This window comes from Aythya ferina, assembly GCF_964211825.1.
Source record: "Aythya ferina genome assembly, chromosome: 7".
Lineage (NCBI taxonomy): Eukaryota > Metazoa > Chordata > Aves > Anseriformes > Anatidae > Aythya > Aythya ferina.
Window position 1 is genome coordinate 23,782,139 of NC_140302.1, and position 13,649 is coordinate 23,795,787.

Below are 13,649 nucleotides of genomic sequence, written 5' to 3' on the forward strand. Positions count from 1 at the left end.
CTCTTCCAGCCCCGAGTGTTTGGATTCCTCATTCTACTTTTATTTAATTCATCCCCCACTGCTTTTAAAAAGCACAAAACACCAACCAGGTCATCAACAACCATATTATCACAGGCTCCGGGTCTCTGGGAGCTGTAATCCCGTTGTTTGGATGAGCTTGTGTCAGTTTGCTCCCTGTCACTGCTGCCACAGATGATGTTTGACTCTGTTTTCTCATTGCTGAGTGCAGTTGAGACTGAGCCCAGGCTGGGGCTGGCACGTTCGGCCAGCATGTCTGCAGGCACACAGCGAGGAGGAAAGCTGCTCTACCATGGGTCTGCCCACCTCTCCCTCGCAGGCTGTGTGGGTGACCATGAGTCGGACATCATTAAGGGATAAAGATGCTTCTTCAGTGACAGCCAGTGATCCAACGTTGAGGGTAGGGCACTCAGCACAGAATAGGGACAGCTGGCTCCAAACTCACGGTTTTCTGCCAGCTTGGGCTGTAATTTGTGTTTACAGCACAGTAGCATGTCCTCTCTCCTTCCCTTGACTCCCCATCTTTGGCTCTGTGGGTTCTGGAGCAGGACAGGCCATGGCACTGCAGCCATCCAGGGCAATGCTGGCTGGCACTCACAGAAAATGCTCTTCCAGCTGCAGCCTGGAAGTGCTTGCTTTCCCTCTGCTTTGCCCAAGAACAGGGACTACCTCAGGTCTTGTTAGCTCATGCATCCAAGCAGAGCATCCTCTCCCATCTCTTTCTTATTTTGAATTTACTCTCCTTCCTGGGACATTGCTTTAAACCCTCTTGTCATCCCAGAAAGCAGCTGATCCTCAGGGATTTCTTGCCGAGGTGGAAACTCAGTAGAGAACTTCTCAGAGCTGTACCAGCACGCAGAACAGTTCGTGCTGAGCACAGAGGTCGGCAGTGTCAGCGTTGCTGTACCCACGGGGAGCTGAGACGAGTCCCTCGGCTAAACCATCTTGTTTTGTCTCTGTCAGGTGCGGTCCATCAGCATCAACGTGAGGAAGAACCTTGCTTTCAACACGCTGAGCCAGGAGCTCCTGCTGAAGGAATTCTCCACCATCTCCTGAAGCAGGGGAGCGGCAGCTGCGCAGGGCTGACCGGAGATGGGCCTGTCTCGCGGGGACACCGCGGATCCGCGGCTGATCGCCCCTCGCCTTTCACCTGCAGAACGGACTGCATTTCTTCCAGGGGAGAGCCTTGCTGCTGTGTGTTTGATCCCAAAGGCATGTGTTTCAACGGGACTGTGGCTGAGAGAGGTGATCGGCGTGCGGAGGAGGAGGAGGAAGCAATTCTGTAAGGTGCCACGGGGGTGGGCAGCTGTTTCTGTCACGTAGCAGTGGGAGATTCCCTCCGCAGCCTCAGGGAAGATGCACTGGAAACCTTCGTAGCAGAGGTGGGGAGAGCTCACAACCAAAGTAATAAAATCAGTCCAGCTGTGTGAGGCAGTTCTGGGTTGAGGCTGTTGTCTGTTCCACTGGAGAGCTCTGACCCCAGGCAAGGGCTGTGCTTTTTGAGCAGCCTGGATCAGCCCTCCCTCCACCCCGTAGGTCAAATCCATTGCCATCCCACCGGGAGTTTTGGGAGGATATAAAACAGATTCCTAAGAGAGTATACCCTGATTGCTGCTGGTTTCAGATGTCAGTGTTTGAACCAAGCCATCAAATTACTGGAGAAGGATAAAATTTTCAGCTTACCAGTCCAGCTTGTTGGTCCAGCCTGAGCCAGTATGCAAGGGTCATCGAAGTGAGCCATCTGCAACAGGAGAACACCTCTGGTTGGTGCACCCTTGCTCATCTCATCTCTGCTGTTCCTAAGGTTGAGGGAAACCTTGACATATTTCACTTCCATGGGGCAGAGGACAGGCTGGCTCCCACCCACACACGCTCCCCTTGTTGCCCATCAGAGACTGCATTGTGACAATCTTCCTCTTCCTCACAGGAATGTCTGCCTTGCACGTTTGCAAGTGCCTGGTGATGTTCATGAGCTAAAAAGTCCCCAGTTTTTCCCTCGTGTGTAGCTTGCAGGTACTGCAGTTAAAAAGAGGAGTAGTTACTTCACTTTCTAGCTTGTCCATCCATCTTCACTAAGCGACTCACCACAAAATTGCTAAGGAAGAACTCCAGGATGATGCCCTGGGGTCACAGGGAGACCTTTCTGCTCAAGAGCAAGCGTTTCAGAGGTGCCCGTGTCAGCTGGAGCCCGCTCTGGGTGCTGTGTCAGGCTGCCAACTCAGGAACATGCAGCACAAACACCTTCTCCCTGCTCATGCGTTTTCAGCTCCTGACAGTGTATGGTAGGATGTGGCCTGACTTGGTGGGTTGAACTAAAGAAGTTATTGACATCCCAGATCCACTTTTTTTCCTAGAAAACGTAAAAAAAAAAAAAAAAAAGTGCCTAGTCCTGCTCCTAGCATCATAGGTCAGAGTAGTGTGAGTGGTGTCCTGCTCATTCTCTGCCAGTTTTAGGCAATGTTTGTTCATGCTAACACGTGCTAATTAGTTCAATGTTTCATCTTTACCTGCCATGAGCATGGGAAAATGAAAGCTGTGTCCTTGGCCACCCGCTGCTTGCAGAACCAGAGGAAAAACATATTTTCCTTGGGAGCACTGGCTTCTCCCAGCAGAGGACGTTTTTCCCCAGCACGGATCATTTGGCTTTTATCAGCTAAGGCAGACGTTTCTGTGCTTTCCTGCCAGGTGAGTGCGTGTCAGAGGGATGGTGCCTGGGAGAAGCAGGCTCCGTGAAGTCACTGCTCAAGAACAGGTCCAGGCGTGTGGGAGGTGGCTGTTTCTCCAGCGACAAACGAGTAGGAATAGTTGCAGCACGTGGCACTGTAGTCTGTAGTGTGTTTGAGAAGCTCTTGCTTAGACCAGCTCCTCTCCAAGGGGTAAACTTCCTCCCCAAGGGGGCTCCAGTTCCTCCAGTACAGCCCCAGCATCGCCGCTGTTGGAATATCGAGTCGACCAGCTCGAGGTAGGACTCGGAGTCCCGTGCCTCCTTTTCTCTGATCCTGTCTAGACTGAGACTAGACGGGAGACTGAGAGCCGGGGATGAGCCTGGCTCTGCCTCTGCAGCCTTTGGGATTCTCAGCTTTTCACCTCTGGGATTCTCAGCTTTTCACTCTGGGCTCAGCTGCCCAAGGACTCATCTCCCCACGGTGCTCCCTTACTGGGACGAACTGGCACACCCTGGCTGTGACTGGGAGCAGCTCCTCGGGTGTGCTGAGCCGGGGGCAGGCTGTCACGCACGTCCTCTTGTCACACTGTCACCAAACCAAGCGCTGTAAATGGATGTACATACAGATCTAGAGCTCAATAAATAGCAGAGCCCTGCCTGGCCAGCGTGTGCAGCGTCTGTCCTTCACCGAGGGGAGAGTCGGGGAGTTACGGGGGTGGCCCTGGCCCCATTTGGTGACACGGTGGCTGCTTGTGGTGCCTCTCAGCAGTGCCTCCTCCTCGTTCCAGGCTGCAGGTGTCTGGCAGCCAGCAGCCAGCACTCATCAGCCTCCTCCAAGCCCCTCTTGCTGCCGTTAAGGCAAACATAAGGCTGAGAGCCTGCGGGTGTGAGGGAGGAACGCGGGGACCGACCTGTGCACAGTGTGATGCTCTCCCTGCTGCTGGAGCCAGCAAACTCCTCCTCACAGGTTTTGCAACAGATTTGCGTGTTTTGGTAATCAGCGTAATACCGCTTGTCTTTTGAGGCCGGCTTGAGCTGAGTAGAGAGTCGTTTAACTCCAGCACTCAGCCTCAGGACGTGGAGCGTGACCCCAAACTTCCCTGGATCTGATCTGAGCAGTTTGCGGGTGTTTTATTATGTCTAATTCATAACCCAGTCTATTATTGGAAGAGCTGTTTCTGAGGCTTGGGGAGCGGGGGGGAGAAAGCAGATTCCTGCCTTTAAATTAGGCAGCCGCTGCAGGGAGACAAATATTTTACAAAATAATGACCAAATTCTGCAGGAGAAAAATTGAGTTTGGGCTCAACTTTGGAGGGAGTTATTAAAAATTGATTTGCAAGTGCCACTGTGATTTTTGGGGACCAGCTCCTCTTTCCTAGCTCTTAAAAGCCCCGTTTTTCATCCAAAGTGAGAGAGAGGCAGCTCTCAGGGTGCCAGCATCCCCAGTCCGTGGTGGGTTGTTGGAGCCCTTTGTGCTGGTCAGGGCATGGTGCGGGGGAGCTCACGAGGACACGGGGCAAGCCCGTGGATGACCCCAAGTAATTGGGATGGGGAGAATCACTGCACACTTGCTTCACTTCTCTTCTTAAAGCATCTTTAGGCTACCTTTGGCAGGCACAGGGACGAGCACCAGGTCCTGGCCTTGCGGGAGCACCCCTGGGGCTCCTCGCCGTGCTCCTCTCACCCAACTTGGCTGCTGGAGCCCGGGCCGGGCCCCGCTCTGCGGCCTCTGCTCTGCCGTGCCGTCCCTCCAGGGCTAATTGAATCATGTGGCTGGAAATTGAATTCAATTGAAAAGATTAAATGAGCCAGGCTCGCCGCTCGCTGCAGCGCAGCTCCCAGCCCTGCTGCCGGAGGCTGGGAGCTCCCGGGAGTCCCACGAGGGCACGGAGGGGATGGGGAGGCTGCGGGGTGCTGGACACCCCCAGGGCTGGGCTCTCCTCCAGCTCCGCTGTGCCAGATGAGCTCTCACCCCTTTCCCTGCCATGTGCGAGTCCCAGGGACCCCAGGTCACCCTCCTACAGGTTGGGTCCATGCTTGTTTCCTCTCTGAAGCAATTAGTGACTAATTAACTACAGCCCCCTGGCTCCAGGGTTCATCCAGGGCCTTCGTGGTGGTGTGTGGGGGCGAGGGCGCTCTGGTGACCCGTGGCTGTGCCCTGCTGAAAGGCTCTGTGGTGCTGGAGGGCTCCTAAACTCAAGACCCTACCGAGTTAGGGGATGCTCCAGTCCAAGCCCTGCTCTCTAAAACAGTCTTCGCTCAGATTTTGCATCTGCCACGCAGAAGTGGCAGGAAAAAAACACACTCAGGGTGGGCACAGAGCCCTCACAGCCCACCCAGCAGCAGGGCCAGACCCTTGCTGGCAGCCTGGGCAGGGCAGCTGAGGGCGCAGAGTGTGCACACCCCTTCCTCCCTCCCCCGTGCCCAGATTTCTCACACCTGCTGGTTTGCACGTTACAGCTGAGGCTCCCTTTCTCCTGCAGCATTCCTGCCTGCGAGGCTCCCCCAGCAGCTTGCAGGCGTCTGTTTATCCTCGAGATCCGCAGCTGAAATTCCCCCCGGATCCAAGTCTCGCAGCAGCGGGAGGTGCTCCCCATGGAGCCGGGCACCTTCGCGGGGCTGCGAGTTTCCTCTGCTCCAGCCGTGTCCTCGGTAATTCCCCGGGGGGACTTGTGCAGGAGGCAAAGCTGGCTGAAGGAGCTCCTGGCAGGGGAGCAGAGCTGCCCCTCGCTGCTGAGCGTAAGCCACAGCCCAGAGGTGACCACAGCCGAAATAAGATTGATGGCACATGCTGGGAGCACGGCCCGAGGATGGCTATCGATGGCCACGGCTTTAAAATACTGTTAACAGGGGATAAATCCCCATGATTTAGAGCACTCAGCAATTACATGTTTAAAATTTCCTAAAGCTAGGCTCAGACTCCCAGTCCTGCTCCCTGCTTTTCCCGTAGAATTAATAGGACTGGAGATGCGCAATTAGGCGATGCCAAGGCTGGGAGGGCGGATCGCTGCCTTGTGGTTACCTAACGAAGTGTTAAATTACGTCTTTCCATGGCCCCCTGCACCGGCCTGGGCTGCGAGGGGCTGGGTGCTGCCAGCTCCTGCCATACACACACTCATCCTTTAAATCCCCTGCCCTTTGTGCTGCACGGGCAGCTCCTGCAGGACCCCCGGAGGCTGCTCCCCTCCTGAACCCACGGATCCCTGCTCCCCATCCCACCCCGTGCTACCCACCGAGCCTTTCCCCCCTCTCCCCAGCCTGGCAAAGCATCTCACGCTCGCCTGCAGGAGCACTTAACAGGGATAAAAATAGCCACCTTCACCTCCCCACGGACCAGAAGGTGAAAACTTCCCCGTGCAGCTCCGCAGGGCCTGGCACGGCCTCAGTGGGACGAACCCGAGGGTGCTGGAGGCGAGGTGGGGTTGCCCAGGTGAGCCCCCACAGCCCTCCCCACCCCGACACCTCCCTGGGACACGGCCGGTTCCTGGGGGCTGCTGGTGGATGCGGCTGGGGATGTGATGGAGCAGGGAGCAGCAGGTGAGGATGGATGAACCCAGTGGTGTGGGGGTCCCCAGGGGGTCCCTGAGATGGTCGGGGTCCTGCCCCAGCTGGGCTGAGCAGAGGGGCAGCGGCAGGGCTGTCCCAGGAGCTTCCTTCTCTCCAGCCAGGCTGCTGCACGCCAGCTCCGTGGCTGGGCGGTGGGGAGGGAACGTGTTTCCCCAGCCCTTCTCCGAGCATTTCTCCGCTGCGTTTTCTTCGCTAAATGGCTCTTATTTTTAGACCCAGGCAGTTGCTAAGCATCGCTGCCTCGCTGAGGCGGCTTCTTTCATGGCTTGACACCAAAGCACGCTGACAACACGCCGCCGCGTGAGCGCCGGCCCTCCCTCCTCGCTGCTCCGGGTTCCCTTCCTGCCCTGCAGCTCCCGGGGGCCAGCAGGGATGGGGTGGGATGGGATGGGATGGGATGGGATGGGATGGGATGGGATGGGATGGGATGGGATGGGATGGGATGGGATGGGATGGAACGGGGTGCCCTGCTTGCCCCCAGCCCCTGCTCCCCTCCATCTCCCCGTGCTTCCTCCTCGGGATGAAGGATGCCAAATGCTGGCAGCCCCCAAAACACACCCAGGCCCCGTGGCACGGTGCCGTGGGGACTTGCAGCACACTCTGTGTCCCCCCCAGTCCCCCTTGGTCGCAGATGGCAGCAGATCACCGGGGACAGCAGTGGCACCGCCGGCGCCCAGCACCAGATGTGGCCGTGGGGCTGTGAGCCCCGCTCCTGGCAGCACCGAGCCCCTGTAAGGCACCTGCCCCCCCCGTGCTGCTGCTGCACCCCCTTCTGCGGGGCTGGAAGGGGGAACCCTGCTGTGATCGTGTGTGGGAAACTCGTGCTGGGGATGGGGGCGGCACAGGGGGGCTGCTCCCTCCTTTGGGTGCAAACAGGAGGGTTTTGGGACGCCCTCGTTGCGCCTTTGTGGTGTCTTGGCCGCTGCACGGCCCCTCTGCCTCTGGCCAGCTCCCAGCCCAGCTTCTCCCGCATCCAGCAGCCTCTCCAGTCTGGGCTTTGTCTTTTTGAAGAAGGGGTGAAGATCACCTTGGGGGTCCCAAAAAGTAGGGTTTGGGGTGTCCTCACCTCCCTGCAGCAGGGTGTGGGGGCCTGCGCTCCTCCTGCTGCCCTGCGCCTTTTCCATCCCGGTCCCCGTCTCCATCCCCATCCCTTTTTCCATCCCCATCCCTCCTGGTCCCCTTCTCCATCCCTGTCCCATTCCCAATCCCCTTCTCCAGCCCCATTCCCTTCCCCATCTCCTGTCCCCTTCCCCATCCCCTTTCCCATCCCCATCCCCACGCAGCCCCCCGACCATCCCCAGATCCCCCGGACAGCCGATTTATCCCCTGGCGCCTCTCCCACCCCCGCACCCCCCAGGGCACATCTCACCGGCCGAGACGCGACCCCAATCACCCCCCTCACCCCCCTCCACCCCCCATACCCCTCCCCACCTCCCCGGGCCGTGCCTCAGTTTCCCCGCGGCGGCGGGGCCGGGCCGGCGGCTCCCGGGAGGAGGCGGGGAAGGACGGGAGGGAGGGGGCGGCCGTGCCCAGCCCCGGCGGCGGCGGCGGCGCGCTCCTGCGAGCCGTGCCGAGCCGTGCCGAGCTCCCGGCTCCGCTGGCCCCTTCCCGCAGCCGCCGGGAGCGGCGGGGCGGGGGGAGGCGGCGGAGGCGGCGGCGGCGGCTCCGGGGGGGTGTCCCCCACCCCCTGCCCGGCGGCGGAGCCCGTGCGCCCCGTCGCGGATCCCCCCGACCCCGGCCAAGAAGATGCGGAGCAAAAGCAGGAAGGAGAGCCTGTCCGACTCCCGGGACCTGGACGGCTCCTACGACCAGCTGACGGGTGAGTGCAGCCCCCGGGGAAGGTGCAGCAGCCGCTCGGGGACCACGACCACCCCGGGTTTCCCCCCTTGCCCCCAGCCCCCGTTCCCAGCGCGCTTCCAGCCCCGGCCCCTGCCCGCCCCGCTTCGCCGCACGCCTCGCCCCGGGGGGTGGAGGGTGGTGGTGACCCCCGTGCTGGAGCAGGGGGGCAGCCCCCGTGCTGGGTGCCCCAAGGGAGGGTCGTGGCCCTGCGGAGGGAAAGGGTTCGTCCCCATGGCTCGCTGGGGTGCTTGGAGCCCTTTTGGCTGCCCCCAAGCCCGCATCGCCGCCCGGGACAGCAGGGTTTGGTGCTGGGCCCTCTCCAAAATGCTCCAGACCCCACAGCAGTACCCCAGCAGTAGGGTCCCATAGGGACAGAGGTGTCCCCAACCCAGAAAATCCCCCAGCAGCTCCGCAGCCCGCTCTCTCCTCCACCAGGCACCCGGTGCTCCCCGGGGACGATCACAGCCTCCCGCTGGGGCAGAGCACCCGAGCTGGGCTGGCTGTGGGGCAGGGAGAGGCCAGATATGACCCATCCACAACCCTACAGCGTCCCCCCCCCTCACCCTCTGCCCCCAGCAAGGAATTGCCCCGCTTCCCACGCGGCACCGCAACCTCCCTGCCTCGCACCTCGTGCCCTGCTGTCCGGTAGCCGGGCTGGATTCGTGGCTCCCCTCCTTCCCCACGTGCTCTCCACGGATCCGGCCGAGCCCCATCCCCTCGTAGGGTGCCAGCAGCTGGGAAATGGGGCAGCAGCTTCCCCCTTTGCTTTCGGGGCCCACGGTGGAGCCCAGCCTCTCCGTGGCCGGCGCAGTCGGGTGCCCTCGTGCCGCAGGCAGCGGGTGTGCACACAGGGAGATCCCCATCCCCGGGGTGCTTTTCTGGCCGTGGTCTGCTGCGGGTTTCAGGCTTTGCTTTGGAGCTTCAAGGAGGCAGTGGCAGCAGGGCAGGACCCCCACGCCGCTTTTCCCAGCAGCTCCGCGCATGGGAGCTGCCGCTCGCTGCCTGCACGAGCGTGCTGCAGGGAAGGATATTTTTGAGCTGTGTAGGAACTTGGAACCCACACACAACTTTCGGTTTCTCCGGTAACTTTAAAATGCCCATATGGGCTTAAATCAAACCCAGGGTTAAAAATAAATTCCAGTCTCTCCGAGACCTTTTTCCGCCCGGGTTTGCCTCCGAGCGAGGCGTGCAGCAGGGACCTGGGCAGGGGAGAGCCGTGCCCGCTGCTGCGGGGCTGCCGGGGAGCAGGGCTGGAAGCAGCCGTCCCATTTCACAGCGAGGCATGGGGAAGGCACACGCCACCCACGTGCCATCGCTGTCCGGTCCCCCTGCGGTGGCTTTTTGGTGCTGGCTGGACGTGCCGAGGCTGTCCCTGCCTGGAGAGAAAAGTTGTTTTTCTCCTAGAAAGAGCGTAGAAGTGATGCAGGCAGGAGAGGGGACGCAGCCTGAGCTTTGGGCAGGGTTTAATAGCTCGAGCCCCCGCCTGCTACCCTGGCCTGGGCTTTCTGGTTCCCCCCAGGGATGCAGGGAGGAGCCCCTGGGGCTGTAGCAAAGCCCCAGGGTGGAGGTGGCAGCCCCAGCGTGGGCTCAGTGTCCCCCTGGTGTTTGGTGTCTCAGCCCCGTTTGGGGACCAGAATGAGCGCTCTGGGGTTTTCCTGCAGCCCCCAGCTCCAGCAGGGTCCGGGGACATCTGCAATGCGAGCTGTGAACCGAGAGATGATTTTGATGTCAGACCTGACACGAGATGTCCCCACGGCAGCTCCAGCGCCTGCTGCTGCTGCAGACGGGGCCGGCAGCTGGTCCCCAACCCCCCCCAAAACAGGGGCGAGGGCGACAAGGTCCCCGTTTACACACAAATACAGAAGGGCTAGACACACAAACAGGAGAGGGGATAAAGGCAAGAAGGGCCCCCCAGCTGCAGGAACCCCCAGCGGCTCACGGGGATTTTTATTTTAGATCTCAAGAGCTGCTGGCAACCCGGCTGCACCCACAGCATCGCCGTGCCCGGTGCCGGTGGCAGCACGGGGGCTGCACGTGGCCGTGGGTGGGAGAGGCCAGGGCGGGCGTGCAAGCCGTGGGGAGAGGGGGCTGAGCGGGGGCCATGCGCCCGCCGGGGCGTTGAGGAGAGAAAAGCTGAAGGGCTCCACCGGTAGGAAATTAAAGCGGTCCATTTCGGGGCGAGTTAGATGACGCCAGCGAGAAATAAAAGCCATCCATAAATTACATTATTCCTCCAGCCCTCTAATGACAGCGGCGATTAGCGTGCGGGCAGAGCCCCGAGCCCGTGTCTTGGGACTGCTCCGGCCATGGCGCTCGGTGCAGGAGAGATGGGACCCGAGGGCCGCCCTGCCCTGAGGACCGGAGGTAAATTCCCCGAGGAATAGAGGGTCCTGGAGGGGGCTTTTCCTCCTGGCTGATGCTCCAGGAGGAGCAGGGATGGGTGTCCACAGGTTCCACATCACCCCATGGGGTGAGCCTTTCCCTGCCGTGTCCTGCGAGCGCCAGCGTGGGGTCCACACCAGGCACCTTGCGGCTCGGTGGAAGGGCGAGGGATTCACCTGCAGGGCAGCTGGCCCCACAGGGGCGGGCAGGAGGGTTTGCTTTTCCTCCTTGCTTTTTTTTTTTTTCCCTCCCGTAGCGTTTCGGGGCACCGAGCAACAGCTTTGCTCCACCCCGAAGGCAGCCGCAGCGCTAGCAGCGGGTGAGCAATTGCTATAGAGACCAGCCGCAGAGCTTTGGGATCCTCCTGGGGTGCCACGGAGGGGTGGGCACTCCACAGCTCTGGCACTTCTCGGAGCCCCCGTGAGATGAGAAGTGCGCGTCCCGGCACAGGGAATGGCCGAGGGTCTTTTAAGGCATCTCCCAGCCTAAAACTCACACCCGCGAGGGGGATGGTGTCAGCTCTGCTGTCCCGCTTAGAGGCGTGGAGGGGGTGCTGGGACAGCCCGGGTGGGAGCAAGGGCAGGATGTGAGCGTGGTTGGCAGCTCGTGTGCCGTGCCTGTGTGCGTGCCGAGCTCCCGGGATGGGGACGGGATGGGGAGAGCCCCTGAGAGCACCTCAAAGCTCCTTTTCTCGCCCGCTTGCCAGCACACGAGCACCCTGGGTGCGCAGCCATCCCGCTCTGCCCTACCCACACGTGCCGGCTGCCTGCAGCCCCCTGGCCACACGATGGTTGTGCCCTGCTGCTCGCACAAGCACCCAAGTCCTTCCCCGTGGGATCCGAGCCTGCTGCCCATCCCCTGCTGCCCCCCAGCCCACCTCCTCCCCCTGCTGCTGCTGCCACCCCCTGTGCCCACCCCTCCGCTTTCTGCTGCTGCTCCGCTGCCCGGCGGTGAGGCTGGGCTGGAAGCCGGGCTGTCCCCAAATCCGGGTCCCCGATGTCCCCGGGAAATCCTTGGTTGGGGTGGGGAACAGCGAGGAATGGGCTCCCACCGGGGTGGGGGCTCCCGTGGGGTCCCCCTGTGCCAAACGTCCCCGCAGATGCTGCACCTTCCCAGGGCCATGGGAGCGTTGCCTGACCGCCTCGTCTGTCTGCTGCCTCCCTCCCTCCAGCGTCTGTCCCCCCCTGCCTCGGTCCTCTTTGCTGTCCTGGCTTGTTCACAGCTCCTCCACGCCGAGGGATTGCCTCATGTGGGGCTCGGTGGCCCTTCCTAAATGGATGCTGAGCTCCTGGGGGGGCTCTGATGGCGGGGAGGTGGGGCGGTGACCCCCAGCAGCCGGGGCAGAGGTGGGCACCGGGGGCGATGCTGCCATGGCCAGGCTGGATTTTGGCAATGGAGGGGCCCAAACTGCTCCTTGAGCATCACGTCTCGTGGTGTGGGACACGATGAGGGGCCACCACGGGCTGTGCCAGGTCCATACAGAGCCTTTGCCTCGTGATTTGGGCACCGGGCGGTGGCACCAGCCCGCAGGACAGCGGAGACCCCGTTAGTGGAGCCACCCCTCACCCCCCTTTCCCTCGCTGGCTCCGCTCATTAGCGGTGTTTTCATTAGGAGAAGTGGTTTGGTTTCGTTTAAGCCAAATTGCTGTGCTTGGGAGATGATAAATCCATCTGCTGGCAAATCGCTCTCCCGCCGCCGGCACGGATCCCGGCCCCGGGCTTTAATCGTGCCGCAGATGAATGAGCCTCCGGCGAAATGAATCTCCCTGCCCTGCCCGGGGGGGGCTGAGTGGGCAGCCCCGACACCACGGTGAGGGGCTCCAGCTTGGGCTGGGGGGATCAAAATCCCCTGCTAAGGGGTTGCTGAGCCCCCAGGGTGTGTTTTTATTGAAATCGTCTCATTTGGAGAGAAACCAGCAGTATGGGAGCTGGGGGCAGGAGGGCGGCCTCGTTCTCCATGAGCTGCTGGGGGCCAGGGGGTCGGCACCTTCAGCGTCTCTGAATTTTGGTCTCTCCAAACGTTTCTCCTCTGGTGTGGGCAGTGCCCGTGGGCTGGGGTGCCCTAGGTGTGCGGGGCTGTGCGTGCACCTCCTGGGCTCATCTCTGTCTGTTCTTTCATCCACCCCCAGCCCCATTTTGGCAGGAGCCGCCCAGTTTCTGGACCTGCCGGGTCACGAATCCCCGGCTCTGGCACAGCGCTGGCACCGCTGCTGCAGCTCGGTGTCCCCATCCACGCTGCTCCCGCTCCCCCATTTGGGGACACTGGGGCTGCTGTGGCTGCCTGCAAGCAGAGGGTGCTCAGGGGAGCAGAGGAGACACAGCAGGGTGGTTTTGGTCAGGATACCCCATGCCACGTCCCCTCGGCCCCATTGCAAGATGATGAGAGGCTGGCAGGACCCGTCACCGAGCCTCCCTGGTGCAGAACGGGGCCTCCTGCTCCTGTCCCCTTTACCTGCCCCTTCCCATCCCCAAACCACGCACCCATGGGTGCCCCCCAGACCCTGCAGGAGCCAGGGACACCCTCACCTGCTCTCACCCAGTCGCTGCAGTGGGGTGAGATGAGAACCAGCCCGCTCCCTAACGAGATTAGGCGGATGAGCCGCTGCTCCTGGCCCCCCTGGATAATTGCTTCTTCCTAGATTGCGTTTTGAAAAATCGCTTCGCTTACGGAAAGCCCCCGGAGCAATAATCCACCCAGCTCTCCATCACCACAGGATTCGCCCTGGGGACACGGTGGCAGTGAGCTGACCCCCTCTGCGCGTCCCCTGGTGTCCCCAGGAGGTGTGTGGCCGGGCTGGCCGGCCCTCGGTGGCTCTCGAGTTGCTCCGGGAGGAAATCCTACAAACCACGGTGGGCAGCCGCCCGTCCTGGTGTGCTCAGGGGGCACACGGGTGGGCACAGCCCCCCCCAGCTCTGCGCACACCTGCGGGGACCCCAGACGGGCGGACGCTGGGGCTGGGATTTGGGGTCACACCTGGGGCTCACGCCTCGCAGCGAGGTGTGCCGTGACACCCTGTGGCTGACCCCGATGTCCCTCGGGGATCTCCCAAACCTCTGCCGGGCGCTGCCACCAGCCCTCGGACCCCTGGGGACCCCACCGCAGCGGCGGAGCCCAGCCCCGCAGCACCGGTGCTGACCCGAGCACATTTCCCCGGCGCGTCTCCCCTCGGCGGTGCGA

General features: G+C 61.5%; 2 protein-coding genes and 1 long non-coding RNA gene across 6 annotated transcripts in view; 2 read left to right on the top strand and 1 right to left on the bottom strand.

Moving 5' to 3' along the window:
* ARMH3 (armadillo like helical domain containing 3) overlaps positions 1-3,345 on the top strand; it is a 119,461-nt gene extending 116,116 nt beyond the window's left edge. For all 3 annotated transcript variants that reach the window (XM_084526626.1, XM_084526627.1, XM_084526631.1), the window contains one exon: positions 982-3,345. In XM_084526626.1, coding sequence (XP_084382752.1) covers positions 982-1,074 — 93 coding nt within the window. In that variant the 3' untranslated portion in view covers positions 1,075-3,345. The remainder of the gene's footprint in view (positions 1-981) is intronic.
* On the bottom strand, positions 1,911-10,006 carry LOC311440161. The gene is made up of 2 exons (XR_014695234.1): positions 8,717-10,006; positions 1,911-4,456 (listed from the first exon to the last, which is right to left on the bottom strand). It is a non-coding gene; the product is annotated as an uncharacterized lncRNA (long non-coding RNA).
* KCNIP2 (potassium voltage-gated channel interacting protein 2) overlaps positions 7,810-13,649 on the top strand; it is a 29,110-nt gene continuing 23,270 nt past the window's right edge. Inside the window, exon 1 of one of the 2 annotated variants that reach the window (XM_084526659.1) lies at positions 7,810-8,069. In XM_084526659.1, coding sequence (XP_084382785.1) covers positions 7,997-8,069 — 73 coding nt within the window. In that variant the 5' untranslated portion in view covers positions 7,810-7,996. The remainder of the gene's footprint in view (positions 8,070-13,649) is intronic. The other variant, XM_084526656.1, reaches the window with a different exon arrangement.